The 19,807-nt window shown below is 39.1% G+C and overlaps 1 protein-coding gene across 3 annotated transcripts in view; it reads left to right on the forward strand.

The window, feature by feature from the left end:
- Positions 1 to 19,807, forward strand: part of CREB1 (cAMP responsive element binding protein 1) — a 44,145-nt gene that overhangs the window by 16,934 nt on the left and 7,404 nt on the right. Inside the window, exons 2-7 of one of the 3 annotated variants that reach the window (XM_034785249.1) lie at positions 4,112 to 4,233; positions 8,652 to 8,798; positions 10,581 to 10,681; positions 15,088 to 15,230; positions 16,793 to 16,975; positions 18,286 to 18,436. In XM_034785249.1, the coding sequence (XP_034641140.1) occupies positions 4,120 to 4,233; positions 8,652 to 8,798; positions 10,581 to 10,681; positions 15,088 to 15,230; positions 16,793 to 16,975; positions 18,286 to 18,436 (839 nt within the window). In that variant the 5' untranslated portion in view covers positions 4,112 to 4,119. Of the gene's footprint in view, positions 1 to 4,111; positions 4,234 to 8,651; positions 8,799 to 10,161; positions 10,288 to 10,580; positions 10,682 to 15,087; positions 15,231 to 16,792; positions 16,976 to 18,285; positions 18,437 to 19,807 lie in introns of those variants that run through there. The other 2 variants (XM_034785250.1, XM_034785251.1) reach the window with 2 other exon arrangements.

A 19,807-nucleotide genomic window follows, 5' to 3' on the forward strand; every position in this document is an offset into this window, starting at 1 on the left:
CATTTCTAATGTAGAAAACAAGAAAATATAAAATCAAATCTTTTCTGGCTGCCGGTAGGGCGTCTAAGTCAGGTTGAGGAAAAGTCAGATCCCCAGAGTGTGGCAGCAATTGATTTTTGTGACAGTTCAGTGGAAAGTGAGAGCTGTAGGGGAGTGTGGAGATGCAGGGAGAGGCAGAGAGGGAGTGGAATGTGATGTTCAAGAAGGAGAGTGACGCAGTTAGGAGAATATGTGGGATAGGAATAGACTGAGAGGAACAGGAGAATGTGAGGTACAGGAGGGAGACAGGTGGATACTGAGGGGCACATTTGTTAAGTTTACTGATCTGTAATTCCCTGGATCAACCCAGTATCTTTTTTTTTTTTTTTCTTTAGATATAGGTATAACATTTGCTACCCTCCAATTCTCTGTTATGGTAGCTTTTTTTAATGAGAGCTTACGTGTTTTTGCGAGCAGTTCAGACACTCAAGACTTTTCCAGAACTCTTGGGATATATGTGATCTGGGCCTAGTGACTGCTTTTTAAGTGATCTATTTGTTCCAGCAACTCTTCTTCTGTCACCTTAGTCTCTGGTAGTATGTGATCTTTATTACCAGAAAGGAGTGGATCTGGGGGAGGAATAACATCCTCTTTGTTGAAGACTATTGTAAAGAAATCATTTAGCTTCTCAACAATGTCCGTATCTGCCTTACTTAATTCCGTTAATTTCTGGTTTATAGTTGAATTTTGAACCTGAAATGATCATACACGCTTTGTAAGGTTATGACAAAAATGTTATATGTACACTCACCCAAATTCTTTTACAGATGTCTATTCTGTCTCTGTTTTTGCATGTAGACTCTGGACAAGAGAACTTAGAGGAACAATACCAATAGAGTTTAATTTAAATAGACCGACCATTACTGTTTCAAAAGTCTCATGCATTTCTGCACCTTAATGAGCAGTGCAGTGGAGTGCAAACTTGCAGTTTGTTTCATTTATGATGTCTTTGATTGCTATGGTAATACAACTAATAAGAAGTAATAGTGCATAGGCTGTTTTTTTGAAGTTACTTTTTTGGGAAAATTAAATGGAACATGAAAAAGATTTGTGATATAGCAAATAAGTTTTTAAAAATCTACCAGATTTTATCTCTAGAGAAGTCTGGATTAACACATTGCTAAGGTTTGTCAGACAGCAAGAATGTGTCTTCCCTTCTTTGACACAGCACTGCTTTACTGTACATACCAAAAAAAGACTTGAACACATATACAGGGTTTCACAAATATTAAGTCAATGGAAAAGCCATGAATAGCATATATGTAAACTATATACATTTTACAGTGAACTTTTAATGCTGTGGAAAGGTCTGATGACCTAAGGAAGACTAGGAAGTCTTCATGGTCTAAAGAAGACATTATAATATCCAGAATGACCATTCTGTGTGCTATAGATATTTCATTGTGGCTTGCAGACTAAAATCTTTGCTGACTTCCTGAAGTCCTCACCTGAACAGCTTGTGTTGAGAGGTTTAGGACAGCTCTGGATTGTGGACTAACTATTGCATGGATTCCCGTGAAGGTTCACACCACAAATATGTTCCTAGTTTAGAAGTTAATTATGTACATCAGATTGTTACACAGCAATTCTTAATATCTGTTCAATAACTTAAAGAGATTTCCATGCAAAAAACATAATTAAAGGTTAGAGTTAAGACTGTAAATAAATCTTTAACTTTAAAGATAGATAAACACTGGAGTCCACAAAATTAAGCACTACAAAGGAAGGAAGTTTAAAGTTAAGGTTTTATCTTTAAACAAAATGTAATAACTTGGAACTATAGAACAAAACAACAAACTATAGAATATATAAAAATGATGAGTTAAATTGTCTCAAACAACCTTATCTCAACCCCATTATCCTATCTATGCTCAAACTCCATTCATAAGATATTCTTAGGCAAGCAAGCTTTACATTTTCCAACTAAGACAAGATCAACCATGTACTACACATCCCACAATTGAAATACTAATATCTGCATCATCTGCCAACCAAATGGCCGTAGTATCTCAGTCTGCTCTCTCCTGACCAATTAGCAACCCAAAGATCACACCTTTTAGAGATCAGACACACAAAGACCTATCCAAATCTCATCTTACCTTCCTAATATTGTTCCCTCAGACGCACCATTGGATGCAATGCACCAGTCTTAAATTGTTCTGATCTTCATTGGCAGGCTTCCTGTGTATACTAATAGATGAAAACTTTATTCTGTTTAAGTACAACGGTGTAGCCCCTGCAAGCTGAATTAGTGATACTTATTACAGCTTCATTCCATCTTAACCAGGGACTTCTCTAAGCGTTTCCAAACTGATGTTGGAACTCCATATGTGGTTCTTGATAGCACTAAAACTAAGTTGCTGATTTGAGGGAATATTTTTTTTGTATTGGAATGACCATGTTTTGGTTTATGCACAGTGCCTTGCTCTGTTCCCATGGAACATGATTGAGATAGTTGGCACCTGTATCTTTCCATTGGTATTTTTCCTGAAGAAAACAAGTGTTTATGGAAAATTGGTCTTCTGTTGCTGCTTTCAGTATTTATGGAGCTTTTTCTTTAATAGTCTGGAAATATTCAGTAGATCCTAAACTGGTCCAGAATTCACACTTATTGTTGATCATCATTCCACAGATACTTGTTTTAATGCTGTTTACTTTCATTGGTCTGATATACAGTATCTCTAATCTAAGCCATCGAGGTTTCGTATTTTACCCAGGACTGAAGTGTGATAAACAGAATGAATATGAAAGACAGTGATCGCTTTAAAAGAGAGCAGTGCCTATTCCCAAAGAATATACATTCCAGTAATTTTGAATCACAGTTCTTGTTGAAATGGAAGCTTCTCTACAATAATATTTCAAATGAAATGTTTAGACCCCCACCATTAAGAAGTGACTGGTTTGTACAATATCCAGGTGCTTATTGAAAGGTAGTGTGATTGGAAGACTTCTCTAAACTTTGAGGCAATTCTTTATTACATGCTAAATATTTTATTTTGAGTATTTAAAGGCGATTGTAAAGTGACTTTCACAGATTGGTGCAGATTTAACATCAGTAAACTCTCCCTACATGCTTGCTTTTTGGAGTTATGCAACTTCATTGTATAGAATTTTGTATGTTCTACTGAGACACACTTATTCAATTAACGCTTCAAAATAAGGTTGTATTAAGAGCTGTCTAGGATGCGTAATTTAGCCAAGGAAAATGCACGTTGTATACAAAACAGCATAAAACCTTCTAACTTTTTTATAAAGGTAATTCCAAAAATATTCCAAAAAATCATGGGTTGATATTGGAAATCATGCCAAATCCCTTATGTTGGTGTTGGTCCATTCTGGAAGTGACTTCCAATATTATCTATGTTTATTTTCTTTGGCAGGTGAATTTTACCCACAATTGTGGGTAACATTTTATCCATAGGAACAGCATTTGTATGAAACATCCTGCTCAGTCCCTGGCATGGCACATACTCAGTTGCTCCGTGAGGATGGCCCATGCACAGTGTGATCACAGATAGGATTTGTGGGGGATGGAGTGTGAATAGTTCATCTAAAATCTTCAGAGAATTTAGCTGCCAAACTTAAGTTGCTGAGCATGTGCAAACTGCAGGGTTTTTTTTTTTTTTGAAGGTTTATATAACGTGGCCAAATTTGGGCAGGTTTTCCTGGGGGTGGCAAAAGGCATACCACTGACAACAGAGAAAGCCTCCTGAGAGATTTTGAGTCCCTGAAAGTGGTAGAACTTCTCAACAAAATGGTTGCAAGAATATTTTAACATGGGGCAAACAACATATTTTCTTCAAGTCTTGTTATTAGAAATTGCTAAACTATTTTTACTGAAACTTTACAGAAAATTCAGTCTGAGACAGACACCTGGCACAGAAAATTCCTTCCTGAATGGTTAAAAGAAAAATTATAAGCAACTGGAAACTAGGTCTCATAGTACAAAATGTTGGGCTGCAGTAACTATATGCATTGCTTCCAGCTCCACCAATAAGAATGGAATTACATGGATATGTAAGCCATGAAAGAGGCAAACCCATACTCATGACACACATCATTGTGATTGTAGGTAACTAAATGACCATGGAATCTGGTGCAGAGAACCAGCAGAGTGGAGATGCAGCCGTTACAGAGGCAGAAACCCAACAGATGACTGTACAGGCACAACCGCAGATTGCAACATTAGCCCAGGTACAAAGTGATTTGGTTTAATATATTTACAGCGTTGTTCCCAAACTGCATAAGGTTTAAGAAGGAAACTATTTTCTGAGGAGGATGAGAGAATGTTCCATTTTATGTGAGTCTAGAACAGGGAATATGTGTATTTCTTTTAATTTTGTAATGAGAGTTGTACAGTACCACTTGTTGGTTTATCTTCAATATCATATTGGACTGTGTTAGGCCTGAAGTAGTTTTAATGCAGGAATGTGCTTGCTGTCACTTCCCGCAGCTCCCATTGGCCTGGAGCGGCGAATCCCGGCCAGTGGGAGCCGCAATCGGGCGAACCTTTGGACGCGGCAGGTAAACAAACCGGCCTGGCCCGCCAGGGTGCCAAAGGTTGCCGATCCCTGTTTTAATGTATAATCCATTTATAACCAGACTACAGATATAGACTTTTGAATTACTTCTTTTCACTTGTAGCATTCCTTCCCACCATCCTTTAAAGATACTTCGAAACTTTGAATTACTGTGTTTCTGTACTGACTTGTATAAACAGGATTTTGCTTATTTTAGTTAGGAACTTTGTTATGACAGTATAGGTATTTCTTAAGAAAACAAACTGATTTGTTTTATATGGTTAAATAATGCAGAGAATGCATAAATTAACAAAAGGGATGGATATAACAAACATTATAAGCAACTTCCAGACTGCCATTTGTTTTATGCTGTTTGCTCATTATCAGAAACTCAAATTCTGCAGAGTTGTCTCCCTTTTACTGGAGCACTGTTAGACCCTTTATTGTCTCAAAAAAAGTTACTTTGTAGAGGCCAGAAATAATGCAAACCTAATTATCGTCTTAATTTCTGGAACCCAGTTCTATCCTGGGTTCCATTGATGTTTGCCAGGAGTAACTCCATCATGTAAATGAGTACAGAATATGTCCTATGGCATCAGTCCCTTGTGTAACAGTTTCACTTTGTAAATTATTTGCATTCCCCCCGAAGTATGTAAAATGACGTCTCACTCCCATCTCTTTATTTTGTGAATTTCTGACGTCTTACTTATGGCATGATTATGAAATCATTTACCACTTGCATGTTTACAAAAACACATGACACCTTGTAATAGGGAAGTGTTAAACTCTTTTCACTGGGATTATAGTCTTATGTAATTGGCAATATTGAAACACTGAGAATTTAGCAGTATAGTAGGGCTCTATTTAGTACTTGTTACTCAGGCAAAATTCCCAGTAAAGTCCATATGGAAGTTTTGCCTGAGTAAGAAATATAGAACAGGATCCTAGATAATTAAGAATTGGGTAACTGCAAATAAGTGTTTAATGCCTTTCCCAATTGTTATTCACTATACTATTTTACAGATTTTTTTTGTTACTTTGAGTAAGTTATAATACTGTTGCTGCATTTTTTCACACCATCTTAGCTTTACCCTATCTGTACCTTTATACTGAAGTGTTATTTTATTATAAGACATTTAACTTGTGTTATGGCTATCCAGAGCATTGGATGTGCACCTATAATCACTTTTACAATCTAAATAAATAATATCAATGTAATTCTTTCATCATCTCATTTTCAGAGAAATGTTACTCTCTCTTTATAACACTTCATATACTTATAAAATTTGCGGATGACACCAAGCGGAAAGGGTTGCAAGTAATTTAGAGGACAAGATTAGAATTCAAAATGATCTAGACAAATTAGATAATTGGTCTGAAATAAACACAATTAAATTCAATAAAGAGAAGTGCAGAGTTCTTCATTTAGGAAGGAAAAATCAAATGCACAAATACAAAATGGGGAATAACTGGCTAGGTGGTAGCCCTGCTAGAAGGGATCTGGGGATTATAGTGGATCATAAATTGATTGACAATGTGATGCAGTTACATTCTGGGATGTATTAACAGTGGTGTAATATGTAAAACACTGCAGATAATTGTCCTATTCTACTTGGCACTGGTGAGGCCTCAGCTGGAGTACTGTGTCTGGTTTTGGATGCCACACTTTAGGAAAGGTGGGGACGAATTAGAGTCTCCCAGAGAAGAGCAACAAAAATGATAAAACCTGACCTATTGGGTAAGGTTAAAAAAACTGGGCATGTTTAGTCTTGAGAAAAGAAGACTGAGAGGGGTCCTGATAACAGTGTTCAAATATGTTTAAGTCTGTTATAAAGGGGACAGTGATCAGTTGTTCTGCCTGTCCACTGAAGGTAGGACAAGAAGTAACCTGCAGCAAAGAAGATTTAGGTTAGATATTAGGGAAAACTTTCTAACTATAAGGATACTTTAACACTGGAATAGGCCTCCAAAGGAGGTTGTGAATTCCCATCATTAGAGGTTTATAAGAACAGTTTGGACAAACACTTGTCGGGGATGGTCTACGTTTATTTGGTCCTGCCTCAGTGCAGGGGCTGGCCTTGATGATCTCTGGAGGTCCCTTTGAGCCCTATGTTTCTATGATTCTATCATTTTATTGTTGCATTTTTGGAGGGCTGGTGAATGCTCCCCTAGTAAAGAGAAAAGTTATACTGGCTATTTTGAATAAGGTAAACTGATTCCATAAGGTATGAGTCAGAAACATCTGCCGAAATGATTATCAGATGTTGGCTTAGCTCAACTGCAGAACAGCCTTCAGTTGATTAGCTTTGCTTTCATTGGCAAGAACTACTTTAGTCATTTGGATTCATTATTAATAAGGCCACATGATGATGGAACTTAATCTGTCTTAAAAAATTACATTAAAAAGAGGATTTTTCTGCAAGTTTGTACCCTACTGCCTGAGAAGCTTGTCGCCCAGATTTTTCTGCAAGTTTGTACCCTACTGCCTGAGAAGCTTGTTGCCCAGATTGTTTACTACCCTTCCTCCAGCCAACTGACATCATGGCACAAGTGCCCCTCAACTGCCAAAGAAGAGTAGCGGTTTGTGAAATTGGTCAAGTGCCGCTGTGCAAGAATGCAGTGCATCTTTTCAGCAGCCATCTTCATAATAAAGAGAAAAAAACAGGCACCAAATATGGAGAATAAAGGGGAGACAACTGGGTTGTCCAAGTACAATTTCCCTTGATTTTCTGTCAAACAAGGCTTCCACATAAAAGATTGTTGGTTAAGGAAATTCAGAGATCAGTGTTTTGAAAATCATTCATTTGTCAAGATCTAAATTTGTTCACTTCTGCGTTACAATAAATATTAATGCTGCTATACGACATTATTCGAGGCTCATGGAAGATAGAAGTGTAATCTTTCCTGCATTTTTAGTCAAAAGTTATTAAGTTTCCTGAAAACTCCATTAAACATAGTGACATTGATTAGAATTTTCAAACTTGGGTCTTTGAAGGCTCGTCTACATGACACAGCAATGTACACTAGTTGCGTATTAACGTAGCATTACACGGAACTTTTTATGCTCGCCAGAAGGGTCTACGTGGACCAGTTAGCGCACAGCACATCTAGTGTGCATAGCTGCACCATGTAGACAAGCTCTAAATTAAGCTTCAAAAACCATATTTAGGCACCCATGTTTGAAAATTGTAGCCATTGTTCTTTGTAGCAATAAATTAACTCTTAGTTGAGTATCGTGCAGTATAGCATTGTAATGACTACCTAGAAGCCATTTGTTTCCATTGAAAGCATGCATTGTTACTCCGTTTGAACAGTTGGTCTGTGAGCTTTATTTAAAAGGACATTGCCAACTACTTGATTTGATTTACTTTGTGGCTATACTTTCTAATAAGTCTGAAAATTTGACTCCCTAACTAATTTTGACTTTTTACAGTTGGCAAATACTCTCCTGCATTTTCTAGTCTGAAAACAAAAATAGCCTGGCTCCCATAGTTTTCTGCCTGTGAGTCAGCAACATATCATAGAATCATAGAATATTAGGGTTGGAAGAGACCTCAGGAGGTCATCTAGTCCAAACCCCTGCTCAAGACAGGACCAACACCAACTAAATCATCCCAGCCAGGGCTTTGTCAAGCCGGGCCTTAAAAACCTCTGAGAATGGAGATTCCACCACCTCCCTAGGTAACCCATTCCAGTGTTTGGAAGGAAATATTCACTGTAGGAATATTCACAGTTCTAGCAATATTTAATTGCTGCAAGGGAAGGGCGCATATTAGGTTTTGATTACATTACCTCAAAATAGAGGTGTTTCCTTCATTTTTTGGCAGTGGTTTTATAACAAGATGTTTAGAGCCAGGGGGACATTCTTCAGAAGATTAAGTTACAAATTAGGACAAATGTTGGGCCTAGACAGGGGTGTGTTAGTTTTTTTTTGTTGTTTTTGTTTTTTGGTGTCCCTTTTAAACACTTTTGGTTACCAAAGCCCTTCCTAGGAGAGGAGGCATCATCCTTTTACTACTGAGAATGTTCTTGGTAGTCAAATAATGAGATGCTGCAATAATCTAATATATATTCCCTCTCTCTCTTTTGTAGGTATCTATGCCCACAGCTCATGCAACATCTTCTGCCCCAACGGTGACCTTAGTACAGTTGCCTAATGGGCAGACAGTTCAAGTCCATGGAGTTATTCAGACAGCCCAGCCATCAGTTATTCAGTCTCCACAGGTCCAGACGGTTCAGGTATGTATTAAAGGATTTCAAACTCCTAACTCATGCCTTCTATATAACCTTATCAGTCCACCTTAATCGAACTTACGATGTGTTCTGTGTCATGTCAACTTAGAATATGTTGAAAGGAAAGTCTGTACTTTACTTGTTATCCCATTACTTTTGTCTCTTTCTTTATGGTTTATCTGCTTTTCGTTTCTATACATTATTGAGTTTCATTTCCCTCTAGAAGTTGGTAAGCCTATTAGGTTATGCTTTTTGCTGATACTATTTCTATATCTGGCTTTTACCTGCTGCAAAGTTAACATTACTAGACCATTTTTATGTCTGTTTAGTGACTTCTAAGATGTCTCATTTCTGTATCTTAAATGAACAACAACAAGAATTTTAGAGATTGCCAATTTACTAATGTGGCTGATGTTCAGGAATCAAAAGTTTTTGCTTCTTGGAAAACATTTGTACTGATTTACATGTGCATTTCTACCTCTGGCAGGTTGCAATAAGTTATTTTAATATTCATGTTTTGAACATTAATTTTATAAAACCTTAATAATTGCTTGATGCTGTATAAACAAAGAAAGACAATACAGTTCATGATTCACAGGATGAAAAGCCAATCTCAAAATTTATTAGAGACTTGGAGAAAGGCTTCAGTAGTCCAGAAAGCCTTAGTCTTAATCTCTACTGTGGTTCCTTCTCTGAGCAACATTTTAAATTACCTTTTAAATCTAGTGTTGCTGAACATGGAAGCAGGAACTATTTAGGCTGTTACTGACCACATAAGATAAGGATGGTAAATCATTTTTTGGGCATTGGGAACCCACAGAGATGAGAACTAAATTAAATTAAAAGCTAATTATTGAGATTTTTTTAATAGAGGTATTTAAACCAGTATTGATTAAAAAAAAATTAGGTGACACTCATGCTTTAAAATTGGATCATTCTGATAATGATCTTGGTTATTTCCTTGCATTGCTTCAGTTCCGTACTTTTGTCAGCCTCTACCTACCTCAGACTATTGGAGTTAGAGTTTAATGTTTTATCCAGTTAGAAATCTGGAGCTGCACAATTTTCAGGTGGTATGTGGCACTAGTTTCTGGCTCTAGTGATTCAAGGTAAGAGACTGATGATGAAATCATGTTGGAATTCAGAACGGAGGATGAAATGCAAAAATGTATTTTGAATGATGATATTTACAGTCCAATACTTCACAGTCTGCTATGGTTGTGTAACCCTTTAGCATGGCTCCAAGGAGGCCTTAAGAACCAAGTATACTGCATGAAATCAGGAAAGGCTCCTGCAGGACCGCCATATCCTTGTAGAGTTTTATAATTGGTTCTGTCACAACTGCACTCCTCATTCCCTTTGTCTCCAGACCCTTCTGCTTTCAATCCCACGTTGCTTCTAGTTACTGTGTCTCCAGACCTGACTGCCTACCTTGCTTTGGTTCTTTGGACTGGATGGAAGCAGGATAGAAAGAAGGAGTTATGGAAAGAAAAAAGTGGGTGGAACCATTATTTATAATAATTTGCCCATTATATATTCTCTCATTTGAGTGACTTAATTGTTAAATACATTTCTAAAGTTAGATGGTTGACTTTGGGCATCTGTGTATCCAGTAACCAGTGATCAACTATTACTTTTGATTTTCTAGGTCAAAGTCCTGTATAGTACTTGTATTGATAATGTCTTCCGCATACTGTGAAAACTTGCTTATAGTGATAGATTTATTACTGTAGAAGTGGCTTGTTAAACTTGCTTACAGTGGTAAATTTATTCTGTTCTTATTTACAGATCTCCACTATTGCAGAAAGTGAAGATTCACAGGAGTCAGTGGACAGTGTCACAGACTCTCAGAAACGCAGAGAGATCCTTTCCAGACGACCCTCCTACAGGTATGGATGTTAAAAGCTGAAGCATTTTGCTTGATGCATTTATTCAACAAATGGGTAGACAAATAGTGTGTTTCTGTAGTTAATGTGAGATCTACCTTTTTTACTAAAATATTCCTTCAGTGACACCTTTCCATGACCAATTTCTGATGGGATGCCAGGAGATAAGCAGAATAAGATATAGAGGAAGAGACAAATATCTGCCATTATGGAGAGATAGGAAAGAAAATCAGTTGAGAATAAGTTCAATGCTAAATAAATCTATATGTGTAGCATTTAGGTACAACTGTGAGAGAAGCCTTAGAAGTTGCATAAACAGATATTTAATTCTTGGAGCGCCACTGAAATGTGCAGGCAGGTTGCTGCTGTGTATTCTGTAGTCTCTGTAGAATCAACTTTTCTGTTTGTTGTTAATGTTGAAACACTAGCAATAGTCAGATTTAATTCTTTCCTTCACCTGAGACTTTCAGTGGAAACATGACATTGTGTGGCTCATTAAAATTGCTTTGGTATTTCTTAGAATTTGCCATGCTTCTTGGGGAAAACTAGCTAATAACCAAACAGGCTGCAGGTGCCCAGCAGAGAGGGAAGTGGCCTAGTCAAGCTAGTTTACATGTATTATTCTCTTCAAAATGCTGGAAATCAGGAATGTCTTGGGTGTGAGTTAGAGCTAGCCTTGGGCATCTCTAACTTGCATGCAAGCACTTATGCAGCAGAACAACTGGTATTTTTCTTTAAATCAGATATTCATGTCTTCCTTTAGTAAATGCCCACGAATGTTACAAAGAAAGGTTATTTCTGGCAGGGTTAAATTTTCTTCTGTATTTGAGTAATGAATCAATTTTTAAAATTTAGTCCTGTGGAGCAATTGATTATATGTAATTCCATTCAGCAATGCTTTTTGGTGTGCTGAAATTGACATTTATCCTTACTTTGGCATTGAAGGTCTAGAATGAGCCCCACATCTTCAGAAAATGTGCAGGGACAATGTCAGTAGCAGATATGGAGACAGTACTGGAATCACTTATTTGGATCAGAATTGGCTTTGGGACCCATAATCATATGCACACTAAATCTCTGATTTGGGGTCCTTAAAATGAGAATCTCACCTTTCGTTTTAAAACATATTAACTACACAATTTTAATAAGCAGTCACAGCTCCCCTCAATGTCAAAGTGATTTGTTGGTGCTCAGTACATCTGAAAATCCAGCTCTAAGTTTCTAGCCCTTTTTTGTGAAAATTGGCTTGAAAATATAAGCCAGTCACCTGGCTTGAAAACTTGTTATTCATTTTTCCTAGAGTGTGCAGGTTATTCTGTGTCCCCTTCTAGAGCCATTCAGGGTCTTTGGGGGTCCATTAAAGTCATGACGGCAGGCTTCTAGATTTTATGAGTGCCCCAGGTGTGTTTGTAGCTGTGGAGGGGAGGGCTACTGGTGTTAAATCTGCCACAGACTTCCTCCTAGTCAGCTGTCTGCAGCTGAGCTTTTTCCTCTGTTGAGCACCCAGTATGACCTCTGACCACAAGGAAAAGGCAGTTGAGCGAAATGAGGTAACAGAGTTTAGTGAACAAGGCAGAGCACTGAGAACAAGGGACTCATGCGTTCTAATCCCACATTTAACACTGACTCCGTCTGTAGCTTTGGTGAAGTCACTTAGGGCCAGATTCTGTCCCCCTCAAGCCAGCTTCCATGTGCCACTTAGGCAGGAGGAAACTCAACTGGTGTAAAGCTGGTGTACCTGGCTCCTATGCCAGCCAGCCTCCCCACCCCAGCGGAAGGGTCGTGTTGGAACAGAAAGGGTCGGGGCCAGAGTACAGCAGTGTTCTGCCAATTCTCAGCTAGCATAATCCAGGCTGCTGTAATTTACATCAGGGACAGGGCTGGTAGAGATCAGCCCACAGAATCAGGGAGCCATAACCAGCTCCTTGATGACCCCACCTTCACTTTGCTTGTCCATTTTTTCCTCAGATATCTTGCACATTTTCCACACCACCTGATGTGCATGGGAGAAACTCCCCATCTAAATTTGTAAAGCCACCGCCTTATCATCTTTGAAATTCCTCCTTAACACTTTACCTCTTCACAGTACCCACCATGCCTTGGTTAGGAAAGTGGTGAGCTGTAATTATAATTTCTGCTTTTCTGATAACTGCTGTTCAGTTTTATTATTACCTCATCCTCCCAACCCCCCATCTTGTTTGTCTATTTTGTCCACCTGTCTCATCCTTTCTGTCTCATCACCTGTCCAACGCCTACATTATAAACTCTCCAGGGAGATGACTGTTGTCTTTGTTACTTGTCTGTGTAGCGCCTAGCAAAATGAGGAGCTGATCCTCAATTGGGGTTCCTAGGTACTAACAAAGTCTAATTAATAAGAATAACAAAGCCTTATTTCTATCTTTGTCTTAAATTGTTTGGTAATTGACTAGCCTCCTTGGAATACAGCGGGGGTTGGCAACCTGCGGCATGCGTGCCAAAGACGGCACACGAGCCGATTTTTAATAACACACTGCTGCCTGCCGGGGTCCCTGCCCCACTCAGCCCCCCCGCCCACTGCTCTCTCCTGGGGGTGCAGGAGGCAGAAGCTTGGTCCCAGCCGTCGGCCCCTCTCAGTCTGCTGCCGGTCTGGGGTCCCGGCTGCCGGCCCCTTGCCAGCCGGGGTCCCGCAGACCCGCTCAGCCCACTGCCGAACTAGGTGAACAGAACCCCAGGCCAGCAGCGGGCTGAGTGGGCCAGCGGCGTAAGATCAGCATTTTAATTTAATTTTAAATTAAGCTTATTAAACATTTTGAAAACCTTGTTTACTTTATGTACAACAATAGTTTAGTTATATAATATAGACTTATAGAGAGACCTTCAAAAAACGTTAAAATGTATTACCGGCACGTGAAACCTTAAGTTAAAGTGAATAAGCAAAGACTCAGCACACCACTTCTGAAAGGTTGCCGACCCCTGGAATACAGCAATATATAGGTTTGGCTACCAAAGCCAGGCAGAAAAATTCAGTGTAGTCTGGGCCTGGGTTCTTCAAATGTTTTTGGATGAGAACTAGGGTGCAGTCCACAACAGAAAATCCCAATTTGCCTTGCTGCCTAAAGAAGCCTTTTGCAGTTGCATATGATGGAGCATGCAGTCAATAAAAGAGAGTTTGCCACTCCTCCATATTCTTGGTAGAGAGAGTTATCAGTCCAGTTGCAGCACAGAGGCCAGGTGGTAGACCCAAACATTTTGGGCAGCTGTTTTGTTGAGTAGCAGTTCCAGTCAGTTCTAGTCATAGTCCGTGAGATCCATGGCCTTTATGATTACAGTAGAATCTCAGAGTTACGAACATCTCAGGAATGGAGCTGTTCGTAACTCTGAAATGTTTGTAACTCTGAACAAAACGTTATGGTTGTTCTTTCAAATGTTTACAACTGAACATTGACTTAATACAGCTTTGAAACTGTACTGTGAAAAAGAAAAATGCTTTTAACCATCTTAATTCAAATGAAACAAGCACAGAAACAGTTTTATTACCTTCCTTACCTTGTCAAATCTCTTTTTAAACTTTCTCTTAATTTTTTTAGTAGTTTACGTTTAACACAGTACTGTGCTATATTTGCTTATTTATTTATTTATTTATTGTCTCTGCTGCTACCTGATTGCATACCTCCGGTTCCAAATTAAGTGTGAGGTTGACCAGTCAGTTCATAACTCTGGTGTCCATAACTCTGAGATTCTATAGTATATGTTTTGTCCATTTTGGCTTTGAATAATTAAGCCAACTCAGTAATTAAACCCAAATTGCTCTTTCCGCCCCTTTACTATTGCAAGTCCAAAAGCTTTCTCAAGCAGAACAATTACCTAACCTGTGGCCTTAATTGTGTGACTTTCGTTAAACGCCCAGCCTTGTCTCTGAACGGATGCTAGGTCATGAGCTGATTGCACTTCACAATCATTTCTGCTAAGTTTTTGAAACTTAAGTCCCTGGGTGAAGTTTAGGCCTTGGTGGCCTCTGCAGCAGGAACACGTCCTCTGGGTGTGGATGGTGGCAATGAGAAGCTTTGGTGCTTTAAATGCCCTTGCTTTCTTTTTTCACATCTTGCTGTGACAGAGAGCAGGAAACTTGTAAAAAGTATATCAAAGATAAAGAAGTTTTTGAAGAAAAAGGGAAAATGTGAGTTCTGGATCCAAGTATGCAGAAACACACAGGCTATCCTAGATTGATTCCACAGCACTCTTTTCCTATGGCATTTTTAACATGGTTACCTAAAATCGTTTTAAAGCGTGCTTTAATTTTTCTTCCCATCCCATGTATTTTATTTCCTTATTTGCTGCACTTTTCAGTTTTCCCCAGCACCAAGTAGCCAGTAGAATTGATTTTACTTTCACTTTTTGTTAAAATTTTTACAACACACTGTCTTTGCCAGAAAAATTTTGAATGACTTGTCCTCAGACGCCCCAGGAGTGCCAAGGATTGAAGAAGAAAAGTCCGAAGAGGAGACATCAGCACCTGCCATCACCACTGTGACAGTGCCAACTCCAATTTACCAAACCAGCAGTGGGCAGTACAGTACGTAGTTACATCTATTATTGGTTGTAGTAGTTGGACAGGAAGAGAGAGAACTGTTAAATTCTTGCATGACTTTCGGGCTGGGGTAGAAGAAGTCAATATAACATTAGTTTAATCTGACCCTTGTGCAATGTCAGAAGCCTTATTAATCCTGTTCCATGACTATATATATATATACTAGGGTCTGTGACTTCTAAGTACATTCCAGCTGTGGGTGTGTAAAATGTATAACTTACATTCACAAGGCCTGTTGGTTGCTGTTAGTATGGTACATGTTCTACTTTCCAAGGTACAAAAGGGATTAATCAGAGTGCTTAATTAAAAACTTTCTTGGGAGAGGAAAGCTATTGGGGCATTTCAGAATTTGCCTTCTTAGCTAATATTTCTGTAGTTTTGGCTTAAAAATTTTTAACACCTATAATATATAATAAAGTAGCAATTACATTTTCAGATAGACAAGAAAAAAGCAGGGCTTCAATAACCTTATTTGAAATGCATAATAAATTTCAATTTCTGTGTTTGCAACTTCTTTATTCATTACATTTTATGGGTATGTCACCTTTGATGCAAATCACTGGGGAAAATAACAGGAGGATGCAGCAATAAAACAATAGTTATAAACATCGGCTAAAACAAACAGAGCACTCGCTGTTAAGTGTACAAGAAGGGGAAGAGAAGATCTATCAAATGACTTATTCCTCTTATAAGTGTCCTTTTAAAAGCATTGTGCTATCGTTGCTCCCTGGTCGGTTCCCCAGTCTGCCTCTTGATTTTTTTAGAGATTGATGGTGCTGACACTCTGCTTCTACCATTGATGTACAAATATTTTTCCTGCAAATATCTGCTCTGCCTGATACATCCTGATATATGTGTAGAAAAGCAGAGAAATATTCTAGAGGCGCTGAATGAGGGGATCTGTGTAAGATGTGCTCTCACTGCAGCCTGAATACTGGGATGGAAATTAGTGGATTGTGGGAGTGAAAGGGAAGAGGAAAGAAAATTATTAGATGGAATGAGAGACTGGATATGTGTGTGTGGAAACAATGCATGGGAAGGGGATGGAGAGGTAGTGGAGACGGGGATTCAAGCAGGAAAAGACACTGGAGAACAAAATGGACACAGCAAGGTGAAAATTGAAGAGAAAAGCATGGAGAGGAGAGGAATTAGAGAAAGGAGCAGAAGGAAAAAAAGAGAAAAGAGCACGTAGCCAACAAAAAAATCATCAACTCAGTAAATACTACAATTCTTGGTTCTACATTGGGAGGGCTTTAGCTTATCTTAGGGATGTGATTGGTAGGAGAGGCAATATTTGGTCTATATTTTTGTCTGTCAGAAAGGTGGCAACCTTATGGTACTGAATGAAATAATAGTAGGTCACTGCTGAAGAATGACCACTTCTAAAATACAGTTACAATGACCTATCTGATGTTAAGGTATGTAGTTGTGCAAGGGATTTAACTCAGATGTTTCAAACTGTTCTTCTGTAACTGGGCTGTAAACTGTAGTAACCATGTCGAATAAATTAATCTTTTAACTATTGTATCAAATGTATTTGTTTTCAGTTGCTATCACCCAAGGAGGAGCAATACAGCTGGCTAACAATGGCACAGATGGAGTACAGGGCCTTCAGACGTTGACCATGACGAACGCAGCTGCAACCCAGCCTGGCACCACCATTTTACAATATGCACAGACCACTGATGGACAACAGATTCTTGTACCGAGTAACCAAGTTGTTGTACAAGGTAAGAAACTTCATAATCCATCATTTTATGTTTAGTCCTAGGGGAATTTAACTTGCCAAAATAATTCCCTCAAATATGTCAGAAAAAGGAATTAACAGTTTTGGCACAGATCAAATTCTAAAACAGATAAAATAAATTTCAGACAAAACCATATGTCACATTTTCTCTCACTCAGAACAAACTTAAGATATTTTTGGATATAGAAAATGCTTCTATTTCGGTTCCTGAAAGCTAGTTCACTTTTGTTTTGTCCATACCGTATTTCCTTCAGCTCTTTCAAGAGAATGTTTGCTATCTGTTCCCCAAAACCTGTAACACAAATTTCTTGAGAGTTCCTAATTTCTGTCAAGTGGTTATCTGTAATGATGATAAATTAAAAGTAAAGTTTTAGGAATGTTTTCCTGTTCTTTGGGCAGAGATCTGTTCACAATGTTCTTTCCATAGGGGAATTTTCCTTTACTAGTAATTTACTGCCCTCTCCAGTTAGAAATCACTGTTTCTTTTTAATGCTCTTTCTGGCACTACAAAATAGACATTGTTAAAAAAAGATGCTTCTGATTTTGCTCTGACTCTGTTCAGGTCATTCAAGGAAGAGACTTTCAAGCCTTGATAAATATTAGTACATTAAGATTAATGTATATGTATGAGGAAAATATGTCTTGTTGATCTTCTGTCTTGTATATTTTTTTAAAAAGCTATTTTTTCAAGTAATAGTGATAATGCAATAGACTCCCAAGTAAATAAAAGCTGATCATACTAAAGAAATAGTATTGTGCTATGCACTGTGTTTCAACGATTAGTGTCTAAATTGCACGTGTGCCTGCTGTGGATACAAATCCTACATTTCTGCACAAAACCCCCAGATACTTACGCATGCAATTACCATTTCACATCTGCAGTTAGTCATTTGGAGTTCACCTAAAAAGTACTGTTTGCCTTGGAAGATCTTAAAAGCTCTTTCCTGCTTACCTTGCTAGACTTATGGTTGCTTAGCCTGTTCACAAAATAGAACCGTCAGAAATCCAGTGGAAGAAAAATGTACAGTAGGATCAGCAGCTGCAGATAAATCTAGTTGTCAGACACAAGCTAAGCCTCTTCAGCAAGAATGATTGCAACCATAAACATACTAAACTAGGAATGAACTACCATTGATAACCCAGATAATGCTAATCCCTCCTATATTGTAGCCTAGAGTCATCACCTTGTTTTATCTGGTTATGTTTAGATTGGTGACTAGGTGTTATTCACAGAGTATTTTAACAGTGGATTCTCACAGTGCTGTGTAACCTAACACTATACTTCCCTTTCAGCTGCCTCAGGAGATGTGCAGACCTACCAGATTCGCACAGCACCCACCAGCACCATTGCACCTGGCGTGGTCATGGCCTCCTCCCCAGCACTTCCTACCCAGCCAGCGGAGGAAGCTGCACGAAAGAGAGAAGTGCGTCTAATGAAGAACAGGTATGTGTGTAGGGTTAATTTTGCTTTAGTTGTGCATAGAATTAGAGTAATAAGTGTTAAACTTGTGCAATATACACGTTGTATTTCTAACAGGTCTAGAGAAGAGTGTGTGTGTATGCAAATAGATTCCGGGCCTTTCTCATCCCCTTTATGAAACACTATCTGAAGAAGGTCAGACTTCTTTAAAGATGCCAACTGAGACAAACAACATCTGGTAACTCAGTAGATTGTGGTTATGAAGCCATAAGACTTGGCTGTCAGTTCGTTCTGCAAGGGCTGAGTTACCCTTTCAACTAGCATCTGTTAAGTAAATGCATTTATGCAATCTCCTTCCCTCTGTTCTTTAACTTAGCCTTCTGTGCATTCCCCTTATCACTAGTCCCCGTGCTCACCTCCCACTTTGGTGAATTCTCTCTCACATCTCACCCATCCCCTTTGGGCACTTGCCCCCTGGGTTCTAGTCTCTGGAGGCAGCAGGAACCCAGGGGAGAGGCAGAGAAGCAGCTGCTCGTCTGAGCCCGGACTCTCAGGACTCAGCAGCGGCAGCAGATAGAGTGAGGGAGAGAGACAAAGAAACTACGCTATGGGGTGGGGATGTTTGGAGAAGCAGGAACTGGTGAGGCGGGAGAGAAACAGCCACTCCCCCAAGCCTGTTACACTGTGGGGAAGGAGGGCAACAAGGAGCGTGGGGTCAGAGAGAGGCTGGGAAGGAGCCTGCTCAAGTCCAGATGGTGTAGAGGTGAAAGTGGCTGGCTGGCAGTGGGAGAAGGAGAAAGGGGGTTAGCTAATTCTGTCCCAACAAGCTTGAGCTCCCGCTTCATCTCCTCCCATTTGGGCCCTCCGTGACATATCTGAGCTGCAGAACAGGCCATGTGTTTGACGCCTCTGCATGAAACAGTATAATCCAAGAAAATGGCAATGTTTTTGTCATTGTGGAACTCCTTACCTGAGAAGGTTGTGAAGGCTAGGACTATAACAGAGTTTAAAAGAGAACTGGATAAATTCATGGTGGTTAAGTCCATTAATGGCTATTAGCCAGGACGGGTAAGGAATGGTGTCCCTAGCCTCTGACAGACAGAGGCTGGAGATGGATGGCAGGAGAGAGATCACTTGATCATTGCCTGTTAGGCTCACTCCCTCTGGGGCACCTGGCATTGGCCACTGTCGGTAGACAGGATACTGGGCTAGATGGACCTTTGGTCTGACCCGATACGGCCTTTCTTATGTTTTTATGTTTTTATCTGTGATGGGAAAGAAATCCTGGGGGTTGTGAAGGGTCTGATTGACTGACTTGTTATTCCAAAAAGCCGACTGTGTTACCTAGGTGAGTTTATCTTCTGTTTTTTGGTAAGCCGTGGATACATTGTGAGG

This window comes from Trachemys scripta, chromosome 11 (genome assembly GCF_013100865.1).
Source record: "Trachemys scripta elegans isolate TJP31775 chromosome 11, CAS_Tse_1.0, whole genome shotgun sequence".
NCBI classification, from domain to species: domain Eukaryota; kingdom Metazoa; phylum Chordata; order Testudines; family Emydidae; genus Trachemys; species Trachemys scripta.